At 39.8% G+C, this 16,360-nt stretch overlaps 1 protein-coding gene across 10 annotated transcripts in view; it reads left to right on the top strand.

The window, feature by feature from the left end:
- Window positions 1-16,360, top strand: part of nbeaa (neurobeachin a) — a 104,498-nt gene that overhangs the window by 85,088 nt on the left and 3,050 nt on the right. For 5 of the 10 annotated variants that reach the window (XM_087806623.1, XM_087806620.1, XM_087806618.1 and 2 more), the window contains 21 exons: window positions 1,608-1,669; window positions 3,435-3,499; window positions 3,574-3,682; window positions 3,758-3,924; window positions 4,102-4,226; window positions 5,073-5,222; window positions 5,504-5,640; window positions 5,705-5,822; window positions 7,109-7,211; window positions 7,299-7,414; window positions 7,532-7,644; window positions 8,240-8,380; window positions 8,441-8,560; window positions 9,349-9,501; window positions 9,572-9,736; window positions 9,832-9,921; window positions 11,024-11,216; window positions 13,134-13,205; window positions 13,361-13,516; window positions 15,071-15,241; window positions 15,317-15,418. In XM_087806623.1, the coding sequence (XP_087662749.1) occupies window positions 1,608-1,669; window positions 3,435-3,499; window positions 3,574-3,682; window positions 3,758-3,924; window positions 4,102-4,226; window positions 5,073-5,222; window positions 5,504-5,640; window positions 5,705-5,822; window positions 7,109-7,211; window positions 7,299-7,414; window positions 7,532-7,644; window positions 8,240-8,380; window positions 8,441-8,560; window positions 9,349-9,501; window positions 9,572-9,736; window positions 9,832-9,921; window positions 11,024-11,216; window positions 13,134-13,205; window positions 13,361-13,516; window positions 15,071-15,241; window positions 15,317-15,418 (2,628 nt within the window). Of the gene's footprint in view, window positions 1-1,607; window positions 1,670-3,434; window positions 3,500-3,573; window positions 3,683-3,757; window positions 3,925-4,101; window positions 4,227-5,072; window positions 5,223-5,494; window positions 5,641-5,704; window positions 5,823-7,108; window positions 7,212-7,298; window positions 7,415-7,531; window positions 7,645-8,239; window positions 8,381-8,440; window positions 8,561-9,348; window positions 9,502-9,571; window positions 9,737-9,831; window positions 9,922-11,023; window positions 11,217-13,133; window positions 13,206-13,360; window positions 13,517-15,070; window positions 15,242-15,316; window positions 15,419-16,360 lie in introns of all 10 variants that reach the window. The other 5 variants (XM_087806622.1, XM_087806621.1, XM_087806616.1 and 2 more) reach the window with 3 other exon arrangements.

Here is a 16,360-nt window from a genome sequence, read left to right as displayed (position 1 = left end):
TTAAAAAGTCTTTCCATAAATTAGGATAATTTAAAACTATGACAAAGTTCCTTTTTTTCTAGATCATTTTTTATTATTATTATTCAATTTATGTCAGGCAAATATTGAAAGATTTTTTTTTTTAAATGGAATGATAAAAATAAGAAGATCATTTCCTAAAACTACAAACTTTGAGTTGAAAAAGTTATATATATTACAAAAAATGTCAGCTGTTTTTAAACTGATCTCACAAGAGTCATATAATTTAAGTCAAAATTGTCATTTGTCTCCGGTGTGGATCAATTAAGCTGGTAGATGAACTTGTAAAATTTCATATACAAATGGTACTTTTTAATTGAGTGTAATATTTCAGCGATCTTTCCAGCCCTACATATATTTCTCTAGGGCCGTGATTCAAGGCTCAGCTCCTCCATTAGGGTCTGCAGGCGACCATCTGACGCTATCATCCGTCATGATCTCGCCGGATCATGTTTCCCTGCAGCAGCGACTGTAAATCACAGCTCATAACTGTATAAGAATAATTGAGGAAAACCAGTTCAGAACCAGCTAAAGCCTTCAGATTTTTAATAATATTAAGCTTTTTTTTTAATGAAACGGCGCCCCCTACCGTCTGGTATAATGTAAACAGCAGCTCGTTATTTAGTTCTATTTATTATGCTTTAAAAGCTGCTGTATTCATCTGCTGTATTCATCTGTATCCTCTCGTCCTCAGTCATCGCCAGGATCTTATGGGATTTAATCGTTTCTTTAGCCGTAAAGGACGTAATGACTGCTGCTATCCAGCGGCCGGAAGTTTAATTGCAACAAAATGATGAACAATTCTGTGAAGATTTGCATATTAATTGTAAATAAAAAACAAATGGATTGCTTAATTTTTTTTACAGACTTTACCGAAATATAAACCATAGAATAACTGTGATTAATAAATAAAACATGATTTAATTGCCCAAACCTTTTTTTTCCACTATTACTTCCACTAAAGTTTTTTAAAGTTAAAATTCCACTTTAAATTTAATATATAAGTTTTAAGTATGTATAGTCGACATATGTTTGGTTAAAATTGTCCTTTTATATAATCCATTATTATGTTATTCAATTGTATTATTTAATCCACTAATGCATATTATTGCATTGAGTAATTTAATTTATTTAGTTCTATTTATTATGGCTTTAAATGACACAAGGTCGTGACCCCCCGACTCCAGTACGTCCAGTGTTTGTGTGTTTGTGTGTTTGTGTGTCCGCTGGCTTCTTCACTCACTGGTCAAGTAGGTACAAAGTTTTTTTTTTGAAAACCGATTTGGTCAGAAATGTGTAGACAAGTTGATATCAGTGGTTCCCTGCACTTCTTCCTCTGCTCTTCAGCGTCCTGTTCCTCGTCCTCCACTGTCTCTGTGTTTATCTCTCTCTCTCTCCCTCTATCTTCCTCTCTCTGTCTTCTTCGTCGCATGCTTCTTATCAACCGCACCAGGTTGCTCTGAGATCCGCTAACAATGCAGTTTCTTCTTCTTCGAGGATTGTTTTGATACACTTTTGTGTGTCGTTGAGAGAGAAAGACGGCTGATTGTGATGTGTGTGTGTGTGTGTGTGCGGTGTGTGTCCTTTAGGTCTCGTGTGCATGAAGTCCAGCACGTCTGTGGTGGAGCTGGTCATGCTGCTTTGTTCTCAGGTGGGTTCGGTTCATATCAAACATCACAGCAGAACTGTTTTTTTTTTAATTTTCTCAACCTTCTCTATGTGTCGTCTGGAAGCTTTAAACGCCGTATAAAACTTTAAAAAAAAATGTAATTGTAATTTGTGACATCAAAATAATAATTAAAATAAATGCTCCTTACATTGTAATAAAAAGTGTTATTATTGTTAAAGTTTAATTCTGATTGATTAAGTATTAATGTGTATTTTAAACATTTTTAAGGTCATTAATACTTTATATTTTTAATATAATGTCTCATTTTTATGTAATGTTTTTGAACATTTCTGATTCATATTGTGTCACTAGTAGATAAGTTTGTTTTATTTGTGTCTTTGCAGTTGTTTTTTTATCTCATAATTTGTCGTCATCACCTTTAAAAACATATTTTTTTAACCCACGAATCCTGTATCTTCTCGTTCTCTCTCCGTTCTCAGTCACACACACAAATTTTGGTTTTAAATGTTTCTTTTTGAATGAACTCTCAGACCTTTACTCTTAAATAACAGCCAGAAAAACTCTTACCTTATCGCCATGTTCTTGTGTTCAAGTTCACCTCTCCTTCCTTCCATCATTCCTTTTCATCCTGGGTTCAGCTCCTCCATCCAACACCTCTGCTGTCCTGGTCCAGATCTAGCAGTAGCTACTTTCCTCCTCTCCTTCCTTTCACCACTCCCTTCCTCTAATGTGCACCGTCTTCCTGCCGCTCTGCTCGTCAGCATGTATAGTATTACAAGAGGCTCCGGCCTCGCGGCCATTAGGAGGCTGAGCGAGCGAACATGAGACCAGATATTGATTCTGTAGATGTGGGACGGTAACGGGAGATGTTCCCTCGTGTCCTTCGCCTCCTAAAGTGCGATCAGAGCTAATGGAGCTTTGGTTGTTTTTGGCTACCGGCGGCATAATGCTGTTGTCGGGAAGAAAAACAACCTACACAAATAAGTCTTTTTGGTCCTGATTAGTAGTGTTTATTGGCGAGAATCTGGCGATACAACACGTATGACAATATATGGTTAACAATACAATATATAGTGATACTGTAGTAACAAGGATATATTTGTAGTATCGTCCGAGTACTTGACTCTGGTGTTGCATAATTTACAGACCACTAATGACTCGTTGACGAAGTTGTAACTTCTTTAATTTGATTTAAAACCAAAAAAAAAGGTTTTCAACAACAGCTTTAAAAGCTGCTGGAGTCATCTGTATCCTCTCGTCCTCAGTCGTCGCCAGGATCTTATGGGATTTAATCGTTTCTTTAGCCGTAAAGGACGTAATTACTGCTGCCATCTAGCGGTCGGAAGTTTAATTGCAACACTATAATGAACAATTCTGTGAAGATGTGCATATTAATTGTAAATGAAAAACAAATGGATTTTTTTTTTTTTTACAGACTTTATCGAAATATAAAACATAACAGAAAAATGATTAAAAAATAAAACATGATTTAATACCCAAAACCTTTTTCTTTTTACACTACTACTTCCAATATAGTTTTTTTTAAGTTTAAAATCCATTTTAAGGTTAATATATTATTATTAAGTATATATAGTCGACATATGTTTGGTTAAAATTTTCCTTTTATTTAATCCATTATTATTTTATTCAATTGTTTTATTTAATCCACTAATGCAATAAGCGTCGCTAGCGAACTCCAACCAGTCACTTTGTTCTAAAATACCACTCAAAGCAGCCATTTTAATCAGATTTGTAGTGTTTTATAAACACGTTTGTTCCCCCGCAGGAGTGGCAGAACTCCATTCAGAAAAATGCCGGACTGGCTTTTATTGAGCTGATCAACGAGGGAAGGTGAACAGTGGTCCAGTTAGCTTAGCTGCAGCTAACACCTGGAAGCTAACGTTCTTCTTCTCGTCTCACGCCAGGCTGCTGTGTCACGCCATGAAGGATCACATCGTTCGTGTCGCCAACGAGGCTGAGTTCATCCTGAACCGACAGCGGGCCGAGGACGTTCACAAACACGCTGAATTCGAGGTTTGAAAAAAAACCTCATTCGAGGTCGAGTTTATTTTAGGAAGACGATGGTTCAAGCTCGGCTCTCTTGTCCAGTCCAACTGTGCTCAGTACGCCGCGGACCGGAGGGAGGAGGAGAAGATGTGCGACCACCTCATCAGCGCCGCCAAGCACAGAGATCATGTGACCGCCAACCAGCTGAAGCAGAAGATCCTCAATATTCTGACCAATAAGCACGGAGCGTGGGGGACCATGTCCCAGAGGTGAGCCAATGACGAACGAGTGCTCCTCGGATGACTTGAACAGAAGTCTATGACACAAAGCAAGATTGTAGTTTATTTATCATTTAATTAAAAGTTTAAATAACACATTTTAAGTTCCGTATAAAGAGTTAGTTGCTCAGATCAACCCTATTTTACCCGTTTGTGTCTCTTTTTCAGCCAATTGCACGACTTCTGGCGACTGGATTACTGGGAGGACGACCTCAGGAGGAGGCGGAGATTCGTACGGAACGCTTTCGGATCCACTCACGCTGACATATCGCTGAAGGTCTTAGAGGATTACGGTCAGTCAGGAAGACATTATTGATGCCAGATGACGATTATTCCCTCGTTTCATGATTATTTCTGACCCTTATCTGGCGAATTCGCTGGGTTTTTACCAAGTTTCTTTTATTTGGCTTTTATTTAGTAGATGGATCACAAGAATAATTCCAGTTTTTGTCCAACTGTTTACCTTCACTTTTATTTCCTATATTGAAATAACATTTCCTCAAGGGCGACAGTATATTCTGTGGATGTTGGGAGATGCTTTCAACAGAAGAGATTATTAGGAAAGAGAGCATTATTATGAAAATAGAAAATTGTTTTATTTATGCTATGACATGTTGAACAATTCTGGATAGCTGTTTTATTTATTTTTCTTAATTTAATATTACTAAATTGTATATGAATTTATTTAAAAAACAAGATATAAAAGCACTTTTGTATAACTTGCATTTTATTGACAATGAACACATTATAAATGAAATTAGATGAACTTGAATAAAGGAAAGATTAAAGACAAAATTGCATATTTAAATTGAAAAATCTAAAAAAATCTAAAAAAATCATTAACAACCTTCTTACATATATTTTACACTATGTGGTTTTATAAAAGCATTTTATTTAAAATAATTTTAGTGAAAAAATCACTACCAAAAAGAGAGAAAAACACCTTGCAACAAGAAACCTTTTTTAGAGTTTTATTGAGATGTTAATTAGTTATGACAATTAACATTAACAATAAATACTTCTACAACTTCAGTTTTGAAGTTCTACTAAACTCATGATAGAAGCATGAATTAAGTCAAGCGACTGAGCTCTACTATCTACTGTACAAACAAATAAGGGTTTACATTTTTCCCTCACAGGCACTGAGGAGGAAGAAGAAGGACCGAAGTCGAAGAAGAGTTTCCGCAGCCAATCGGTGGTGGCCCAGAACCCGGAGGCGGAGCTTATGCTGGAGGGCGACGACGACGCCGTCAGCCTGTTGCAGGAGAAGGAGATCGATAATCTCGCAGGTGAGTTTCCACGGAGACGAAACTCATGGTTGAACTCTGCAGTAATTATGAATCTCACTTTTAGTACGTTTCCGCCCACGACTTTTTATCTCCAGAGGCAAGTTGAAAAAAAACATCCCGCTGACGCTCTAACAGTCCGATCATTAATCTCAAGTGATTCAGTAACAGCCAATCAAACGCCAGTTTTAATCCAGATTAGCAGATGACAGGATGAACAATGACTCTCACGTGATCGTCAGTGATTTGACCGAAGAACACTTGTAACACATGAGCACTCTCAGGTCCAGTGGTGCTGAGCACGCCCGCACAGTTGGTGGCGCCGGTGGTGGTCGCTCGCGGGACCCTGTCCGTCACGACCACCGAGATCTACTTCGAAGTGGAAGAAGACGACCCGGCGTTCAAGAAGACCGACCCAAAAGTAAAACCCAGAGAAACCGCGTGATGAAAGCGTACATGTTCTGATTCACTTCTTTCCTCCGCAGGTTCTGGCGTACTCCGAGGGTCTGCACGGCAAGTGGATGTTCAGCGAGATCCGAGCCGTGTTCTCCCGACGCTACCTGCTGCACAACACCGGCCTGGAGGTCTTCATGGCCAACAGAAGTGAGACTCTTTTCTTTTTTTTACCAGCAGATTTACACACCAGCTGTAGCAGCGTCTGAGTTAAGATGTGGTTTTATGTGTAGTTAGACGTCTCAGCGTTCACAGATGGTTCTGTTGTCAGAGGGCTCATGAGAAAACATGCTGAGCAAACACTTCCAGAGACAGTGTAGCCTTTCGTCCAGTTGAATGAAGCTGGACATAGTTATGAAGACATCATGAAGGACAAGAAACACATGATGGTTTTTGGATGAGATAAGAGGAAAAACTAAAGCAAGGCACCAAACAAGATGAGCGGAACTTCTCATTTTTCTACAAAGAAAACGAGAGAAAACACTTGATTAACACAATTAAAAGTGTGAAACTCTGAGGAGGAGAAATTGAAGATCACAAGGACCAAATGAAACCTCTTAGATACAAAATGAATCAGAGCAGAAGAAGAAGAAACCATTGATGGAGATTATGACTCTTATCTTGGAAAGGGAAGTAAAAAAAAAAAAAGCAAAGGAAACCGTCAAAATAAAACTAATTAAACAATGTATTTTGTCAAATAAAAATTGTAAATTAAATAAGAGTTAGGTGTAAAATAAACAGTCTAAAAAATAAATATTGATGGAAAACTGTCACAGTTAGTGGGAAGAGTAAAAATAAGAATTATAAGCAATTAACGAAATAACGAAATATTCTTAAAAGAATGAGAGTAACCTCTTAAAATAACACGAGTATTCATTTGGAGAAAAAGCAATTTATAAAAGAACGAGTCTGTAAAAAATGTCAAAATGAAAGAACATTTTCTTAAGTTAAGACAAGTAAATCAAAGAATGAGGGCAAACTCTCAAAATGAAAAAAGAATACAATTTTTAAAAATCCTGTGGTAATTAATAATTAATTAAACAACAAGGGGAAACTATCAAAATGATACATATTAAAGCAGAAAGGCAAAACAATCATCATGAAAGAATAATGAATAAAAAAAATAATAATAAAGGAACATATCAAACTGCAGGAAGTGACATAATAAATAAAAGAGGCATTTATTACTGGATGAGGGGAAACGGAGAGACAGTACAAGATGCAAAGTCAACAGAAGGAAATGGCCAAAATACATTTAATTTGTGACAAATGTGAAAGCTCCAATACTCACCTTGAACATATTGACTGTTGGAACAAGTCACATTCATTCACTAAAGCAAAGATTAGTTTATTTTATGTTAAATCTAAAGAACTATTTCTATTCCTTTTATCAACATTATTTTATTTTCAATTAATTCCTCTTTTGTTTCTCACAGCTTCGGTGATGTTCAACTTCCCTGACCCGGCCACTGTCAAGAGGGTGGTCTACAGTCTGCCCCGGGTGGGCGTCGGCACGAGTTACGGACTTCCACAAGCCAGGTAGACGAGACGGAACTCCACCTGAGCGCAGTTTTTTTTCCGGCTCATCCGTCGTGGAGTGACTTGTGATTCTCCTTCATCCTCCAGACGGATTTCCTTGGCGACTCCTCGCCAGCTCTTCAAGTCCTCCAACATGACACAGCGCTGGCAGAGGAGGGAGATCTCCAACTTCGAGTACCTCATGTTCCTCAACACCATCGCAGGTGAGCGATCTGCTCAGGTGTTGTAGAGCCGGTAAACTGGGGTTCTGTCCAGGGTGTCCCCCGACCGGTCAAACACTGAATTACAGTTCCTGTTTAAATCCTCTTCTGTCTGTGCAGGGAGGACCTACAACGACCTGAACCAGTACCCCATCTTCCCCTGGGTCTTGACCAACTTTGACTCGGAGGAGCTGGATCTGACTCTTCCTGGCAACTTCAGAGACCTCTCTAAGGTTAGGACCCCTCAAATAAATGAACCTCTCTAAAGTATAATGTGTTCATTTATTGCTTCTGCCAAGAAGGTTATTTCTGTCGACAAATTAATTTCAATAAAATTTTCAGGAATTGTTGATATCATGTGATAAAAATTTTTGGCATTCCGAATTACCATCCGGATCCACAAGACATGTAAGGATTTGTCACTCTCTGTGGTGTTAGCTTTACCCTTTTTTCAGCAGTGTTAGTCCTGTAATGTTGCTGCCACCTGCTGTCCTGTTGAGCGCATTGTAATCAACAACATTTCAAATGTTAAAAAAAAATGAACACAAAAACGACAAATTAAAATCAAATGCATTTTTAGAATTATTTGATCATGATGGCAAGGATCTCGTGACCACATTTTTGGCGTTTTGAGAATTACCATCTGGATCCAGGAATTATTCGCGGATCCGTCAGAATGTTAGCTTAAGCCTTCTTTAATTTTTTGTATGAAGCCTTAGCTCTGTAACTTTGCTGCCACCTGCTGTCCTGTCGACCTCATTGCTATCAACAATATGACAAATGCTAAAATAAACTTTTTTTAATCGACTAAACTTTCCTGTGTTTCAGCCAATCGGTGCTCTGAATCCCAAGCGAGCTGCGTTTTACGCCGAGCGCTACGAGACGTGGGACGACGACGGCACGCCTCCGGACCACTACACCACCCTCTACTCCACCGCTCACTCCACCCTCATGTGGATGCTCAGAATAGTAAGCAACGCTCGTAGATCTTAAAAGCAGAAGAAGCTGAACCGACTTCTTCTGTCTCAGGAGCCCTTCTCGACTTTCTTCCTCAACGCCAACGACGGGAAGTTCGACCATCCCGACAGAACGTTCTCTGGCATCAGCCGCTCGTGGAGGAACTGCCAGCGAGACACGGCCGACGTCAAGGTGATGGTTTTAATGTTGAAAATTATTTTATTATTATATTTTATGATTGTTTTTAATTGAATTTCCTTTTAACCTTTGCGTTATCTCTGGGTCAAGGTGACCCAGTGGCCCAAAATCAACTGTGTCACTTTGAACCAGAGATGACACAAGGGTTAAGCATTTTAATTTTTAAATCATTTGATAAAATATATATATATATATTAAAATGTCTCAACTGTTTTTATCGAATAAATAAATAAAATTTGATTTAATTGTTATTTATAGGGTGAGTTAAATTCATATATATATTACAAGGTTTTGCTTTTACACATAGAGTTTAACATTAAAATCCAATAATTAAAAAAATAAATCATTTAAATTCAATATTGTTCAATTTGTAACATTTTAAATTCAATATAAAAGTGTTGGTATCGTAGTTCCAGCAGACATTACCAATAGAATACCGAGCTACTTAACAAACTTTCAGTCAATCATTGTGGAACTTTTATTACAACACGTTTACACTGAATTTAAAAGGCTACGGATTATAAAATATTGAATTTAAACATTTTATTTTTCAATTATTGGAATTAGAATATCAAATCAAAGAAATTAATTTAAAAGAAATTCACCTTTAAATAAAGAAATTATTGGATTCAAATATTCCAAGAGATAAAACCTTTTTAATATTTACAATATTAACTTAAATCATTCAACATTGTAAACACACTTATTTACTTCCAGACAGTTAAACCCTCTCTGTGCTGCAACAATTTAAATCTTAAATAGTTTTACTGCTCGTTCCACAGGAGCTGATCCCAGAGTTCTACTACTTGCCGGAGATGTTCGTGAACAGTAACGAGTACGAACTGGGGATCCGCGACGACGGACTTCCTGTCTGCGACGTGGAGCTTCCTGCGTGGGCCAAGAAGCCCGAAGACTTCGTCCGCATCAACAGAATGGTGAGTGAAGATTGGAGCCGCTCGTGTCTCGTTGTCTCGCGTCCACACGTCCTCTCTCCGGCCCGTCCAGGCTCTGGAGAGCGAGTTCGTGTCCTGCCAGCTGCACCAGTGGATCGACCTGATCTTCGGCTACAAACAGCGAGGGCCGGAAGCCGTGCGGGGGCTCAACGTCTTCAACTTCCTGTGCTACGAGGGCGCCGTCAACTTCGACATCCTCGACCCTGCGCAGCGAGAGGTCGGTTTCCACGGCAACGGTCGACTAGAGATCGATTCAATTTGGCCTCCTCTCTGACGTCTCAACGATCGCCTCGACTCCGTTTCCGTCTGCAGGTGATCGAGGCCCAGATCCAGATGTGTGGTCAAGTTCCTTCTCAGCTTCTGATCGAGCCACATCCTCCCCGCTCCTCTGCCATGCACCTGGTGAGACCCCAATATTTGTTCAGGTCCAGCAAATACAACATGAGGAAGTCATGCTGCGAGTTTATTATCACCTATAAACCGTTGTGACTTAATGTTCTGCTGCCCTCTATTTCTAAAGTGCATTTTAGTTCAACATCAGGGGTTTTCAAAATAAAGGTCATCACATCAAATGGTACAATTTATATAGTTTGGATTATGTAGTTAAATAAAATAACACACAATACTTGACAAAAATGGTCCAAATTGACAGTGAAACCACACAATAAAAAAAAACAAATTAATACATTTTTATTTTATTTTGAAAGAACAGATTGGTACAAATATTTCATTGAAACAGAAAGAAACTCCCCCAAAACAAAACAATACATTTATTACTTTTAAAAGCAGAAAAAAACAAAAAATAAATTTACCTTGAAAACAGGATTTGTAGTTTTCATATTTCCTTCCTCTTTCCATGATAAATACATTTTTCTTATCTGGTAGTTATTTTGTTTTTTAATGCTTTGATTGTATAGTTAAGTAACATGTTTTATTAATAACATTTGACAAATATATGTTTGCATCTGGTGGTAATTTAGTATTTTGATTATTAAATTAGGAAACAGATCTGAAATAAAATAAAACACGCTGAACAAAAATGGTCGACCTTCACATTGAAATAAATGTATAAAATATTTAACAAGAAAATATAAATCTATCTCTATTTTCTCTGTGTTGAGAAAACATCTTTTTTTAAATGTATAAGTAAATGAATTATATCTTCACTATTGTTACTGACCTACAGAGTTTGGGTGTTTCAGTTGTTTGTGTCGGTTCAAACCAGTTCTCTGAGCCTCCTCATGGTCCGTCCTCCTCTTGGCCTCCGAGACCTCAGTGTCTCCGCATCCAAACCACCTCCTTGTCCGTCCCTGAACCAGTCCTCCTCCTCTCCTGGCCGAGAGCCTCCCTCAGTGTGTGAACCTGCTCTGACCCTTGCTCTCCCACTAATGTTACCTTTTCCCCTTCCTCCTCCTTCTCTGTCCCATCTGTTCTGTTTCCCCTCCATCTCCCCCTCTCTCCCCCACGTCCTCCCTTCTTTCTCTCTCTCTCTCTGGCTCACCAGTGTTTCCTTCCTCAGAGTCCTCTGATGTTTAAGGATCAGATGCAGCAGGACGTCATCATGGTGCTCAAGTTTCCCTCCAACTCTCCGGTCACACACGTGGCTGCCAACACGCTTCCTCACCTCAGCATCCCGGCCGCCGTCACTGTCACCTGCAGCCGCCTGTTCGCTGTCAACCGCTGGCACAACACCGTCGGTGAGTGACGCCTTGATCTCAACAGCTCCTCCTCCTGTGTTGGCCGTGTTAGTTTCCTGCTGTTGTTGTGTTGACAAACACTTTTATGTGTTGGGGTGGTGTGTGTGTTTCTGTGTTGGGGTGGTGTGTGTTTTTCTGTGTTGGGGTGGTGTATGTGTTTCTGTTTTGGGGTGTTGTGTCTGTTTCTGTTTTGGGGTGGTGTGTGTGTTTCTGTGTTGGGGTGGCGTGTGTGTTTCTGTGTTGGGGTGGTGTGTGTGTTTCTGTGTTGATGCGTGTGTTTCCATGTTGGGGTGGTGTGTGTTTCTGTGTTGGGGTGGTGTTTCTATTTCTGTGTGCTGGGGTGGTGTCTGTGTTTATCATGTTGGGGTGGTGTATGTGTTTCTGTGTTGGGATGGTGTTTTTATTTCTGTGTTGGTGTGGTGTGTGTGTTTCCGCGTTGAGGTGGTGTGTGTGTTTCCGTGTTGGGGTGGTGTGTGTGTTTCTGTGTTGGGGTGGTGTTTCAATTTCTGTGTTGGGGTGGTTTGTGTGTTTCAGCGTTGAGGTGGTGTATGTGTTTCCGTGTTGAGGTGGTGTGTGTGTTTCTGTGTTGGGGTGGTGTGTGTGTTTCTGTGTTGGGGTGGTGTTTCTATTTCTGTGTCGGGGTGGTGTGTGTGTTTCCGCGTTGAGGTGGTGTGTATGTTTCTGTGTTGGGATGGTGTTTCTATTTCTGTGTCGGGGTGGTGTGTGTGTTTCCGCGTTGAGGTGGTGTGTGTGTTTCTGTGTTGGGGTGGTGTGTGTGTTTCTGTGTTGGGGTGGTGTGTGTGTTTCTGTGTTGGGGTGGTGTTTCTATTTCTGTGTCGGGGTGGTGTGTGTGTTTCCGCGTTGAGGTGGTGTGTATGTTTCTGTGTTGGGATGGTGTTTCTATTTCTGTGTCGGGGTGGTGTGTGTGTTTCCGCGTTGAGGTGGTGTGTGTGTTTCTGTGTTGGGGTGGTGTTTCTATTTCTGTGTCGGGGTGGTGTGTGTGTTTCCGCGTTGAGGTGGTGTGTGTGTTTCTGTGTTGGGATGGCGTTTCTATTTCTGTGTCGGGGTGGTGTGTGTGTTTCCGCGTTGAGGTGGTGTGTGTGTTTCTGTGTTGGGGTGGTGTTTCTATTTCTGTGTCGGGGTGGTGTGTGTGTTTCCGCGTTGAGGTGGTGTGTATGTTTCTGTGTTGGGATGGTGTTTCTATTTCTGTGTCAGGGTGGTGTGTGTGTTTCCGCGTTGAGGTGGTCTGTGTGTTTCTGTGTTGGGATGGTGTTTCTACTTCTGTGTTGGGGTGGTGTGTGTGTTTCCGCGTTGAGGTGGTGTGTGTGTTTCTGTGTTGGGATGGTGTTTCTATTTCTGTGTCTGGGTGGTGTGTGTGTTTCCGCGTTGAGGTGGTGTGTGTGTTTCTGTGTTGGGATGGTGTTTCTATTTCTGTGTCTGGGTGGTGTGTGTGTTTCCGCGTTGAGGTGGTGTGTGTGTTTCTGTGTTGGGATGGTGTTTCTACTTCTGTGTCGGGGTGGTGTGTGTGTTTCCGCGTTGAGGGGGCGTGTATGTTTCTGTGTTGGGATGGTGTTTCTATTTCTGTGTCGGGGTGGTGTGTGTGTTTCCATGTTGGGGTGGTGTGTGTTTTCTGTGTTGGGGTGTGTGTGTTTCTGTCCTGGGGTTGTGTGTATGTTTCTGTGTTGGGGTGTAATTGTGTGACTAAGTGACTAAGTTTTAAGGTTGTAAATGGTTCAGAATCGTCCAAAAACGACATCAAAACTCATGAGGACGTTAAGAATTTCACTTCATAAACTTGTTTTTAAAAATTCAAATGTTAAACGTTAACTTGAGCTTCATATCAAGGCTTTACCTGAACGTGGTGTAAAATCTCTGACGGTAAAAGTGTGGTTGGTTTGTGTGGTGTGTGTGTCTCAGGTCTGCGAGGAGCTCCAGGATACTCTCTGGAACAAGCTCATCACCTGCCCATTGAGATGGACCCTCTCATCGGTGAGTGCTCTCGTTGACAACATCTACTCCAGTGACTCCGTCTTCACGGTCCAAAGCCCTCTCCGCTTGCGGCGCCACCATCTGTTGGCAGCCGGTTTGACTCCCTGACCCGTGATACGATATAATCTGACCTCACTAACGTGTCTCACCTCCAGCAAACAACTCAGGCATGAACAAGCGTCAGATCACGGACCTGGTGGACCAGAGCATCCAGATCAACACACACTGCTTCGTGGTGACGGCGGACAACAGATATATTCTGGTCTGTGGCTTCTGGGACAAGAGCTTCCGCGTCTACTCCACAGAGACCGGTAACTATTCATTCGCTGCATTGGCACTCAAGCCTGTAATTCGTCTGATTTAGAAGTGAACTGATGGTGATTCATATTTTTTCTGAGTATGTTATTTACTGGTTTATTTTTATTTTTATTTTTTTCGTGCTTATATTTTCCTAAATTACTAAATTATGTTTATTGTGCTAATCTTCTACTTTCTGTTCTATTTTTTTCTCTATTTAATATATGTTTTATGCTAATCTTTTTTTGGGGGAAGAATATTTTCAGTTTTTCCAGCTAATTATTTCTCTGCTTTTAGTGCAATTTCCTCCAGTTTTTTTTACTCATATTTTTCACTTCGACAGAGCTCATTTTTTTTACTACTTTTTTTTCCCTTATCGTGGGATTTCGTAGAATCTCAATGTTTCAGGAAAAATATTAGTTAAAAAAAGGTTGGAAAAAAATAGCATGAAAAACAGAAAATAATAAAGAAACCCAAAGGTAAATAAATAACTCACAGCAAGAAATTAGCAAAAAATCATAATAATAATAATAATAACAAAGTATTTAGTAAGTAAGTAAGTAGGTAAGTAATTTTTATTTGTATAGTGCTTTACAAAGCACTATACAAATGTAGGAGTTTTTGGTGATCTTTCCACTCCCGCTGGTTAAGAGGTTGTTGATTTAATTGTAAATAAAATCTTTTAAAATTTTATTTTTCAAATATCCTCAAATCTTTAAAGAACAAACCGTGGGAAAAAAAGGTTTCTTTTGACAGACAGGAATAACTCAAATGAAAATAAGTAAGTAAGTAATATTTATCTATATAGCGCTTTTCGAGACCAGGGTCACAAAGCGCTTAGACAATCAAAACAATACTCAAAAAAGTACATACTTTAAAGATCAAGATAATACTGAGAACAACACAGGAGTTCGAGAAATTCAAGGAAAAGCCTGAACAAATAGAAACGTCTTAAGATGTTTCTTAAAGGAGTCAGTAGATCCATCAAGCGCAAAGAGAGGAAGATCGTTCCAAAGCTTAGGAGCAACAGCCTGAAAAGATTTCTCTCCTCTGGTCCTGAGCCGTGTGCGTGGAACCATAAGTAGATTCTGATCCACAGACCTCAGAGCCCGAGCTGGGGTGTAAGGCTGGATCAGATCAGTGATGTAAGGAGGAGTCTGACCATGAATAGATCTGAAAGTAAGAACCAGAATTTTAAAGTTGATCCTGAAAGAAACTGGAAGCCAGTGAAGAGTTTTAAGGATCGGAGAAATGTGAGTTCTTCTACTAGAGCAGGTCAGAATTCTCGCTGTTACATTTAGAGTTGAACTAGTAGTTAATGTCACAAAGAAAATATGAATCATGAATAAAATATAAAAAGACTGTGACAGCAAGAAAAATGTAAACTGGGAGTTAATATATATATATATATATAATGTCGTGAATCTCGTCCTACAATATCAAGCTCACTCCCTCTCATTGAACTCATTGCTGCAGCATGATATTTTTAAATAATAGTAGTAAATATTAGTGAGTATAATATAAGTAGCCTTTAACTATGATTATAATCTGCTACTTTCTCCTCACAGGTAAACTGACTCAGATAGTCTTCGGGCACTGGGACGTGGTGACGTGTCTGGCCAGGTCCGAGTCCTACATCGGGGGCGACTGCTACATCGTGTCCGGGTCCAGAGACGCCACTCTTCTTCTGTGGTACTGGAGCGGACGACACCACATCATCGGAGATAACCCCAACAACAGTGAGCGCGAGTTGAGAATCCTCGCCTTCGATCCGATTCTCCTCTGACTCCGGCTCGTCTGCTTCTGTCTGGCAGGTGATTATCCGGCTCCGCGGGCGGTTCTGACGGGACACGACCACGAGGTGGTGTGTGTGTCTGTGTGCGCCGAGCTGGGGTTGGTCATAAGTGGAGCCAAAGGTTGGTGTTTTATTTTTTTTATTTTTTTATTAAATCACCTTTAGACAGATTTATATGTTAAGTCAATGAGAGGTGCTATTGCGCAATACAATGAAATAGTTTGACGCTGACACTTTTCCAGGAATCCGCTTAAAAATAGTTAAAATTCAGTTTATTTCATGAAATTAATCCGAATGCTGGTACCTCTGAAGGATCTGATCTGAGGATGGCAGCAGCCGCGATTTTCTTTTGCTTTTTCTACTGTAGATGATCCACCATTTTGACTTTCCATTAACATTAGACCCTTCCTGAACAGATTGTCTAGTTTAAGAGATGTTGGGATGCTGTTTTGAAACCACTTTGATTTGGGTTTGATGTGAACGCATCTTTATAGTTAGAGCAGAAAATGTTGGGGGCTTAATGTGAGCCCGGTCTGCCCCCTGGAGGTCAGAACAAAAATACTATTTGTAATCCTTATTGACCAGCTGTGTTAGAGAATTATAGGAGATGAATTCTGGAAATATGATATGTTTGACGATACAGTGACAACAATACAATATATTGCTGTATATTGATACTGTAGTAATAATAATAATAATAATAATAATAATCTTTATTTATATAGCGCCTTTCTAGACCAGCGCTTAACGGATATATTTTTAGTATTGTCGAGTACTTGACTCTGGCGTTGCAGAATTTTCAGACCACATGACTCTTGATGAAGTCGTAATTGCTTTCATTTGTTTTTTAAACCAAAATATGTCCAAACATCAGATTTAAAAGCTGCTGGAGTCGACTGTATCCTCTCATACTCAGTCATCGCCTGGATCTCTCTAGATCTTATTATTCCTTTAGCTGCAGAGGCGAAATGACTGCTGCCATCTAGCGGCCAAAATTTTAATTGAAACAAAAAAAATCAACAAACAAATAATAATTAATAATTAAAATAAATTGTAGAAGAAC

Source organism: Callionymus lyra, chromosome 14 (genome assembly GCF_982586985.1).
Source record: "Callionymus lyra chromosome 14, fCalLyr1.hap1.1, whole genome shotgun sequence".
Taxonomy (NCBI): Eukaryota; Metazoa; Chordata; class Actinopteri; order Syngnathiformes; family Callionymidae; genus Callionymus; species Callionymus lyra.
The sequence above is the reverse complement of the archived record's forward strand: the minus strand, read 5'-3'. Positions and strand labels throughout refer to the sequence as shown.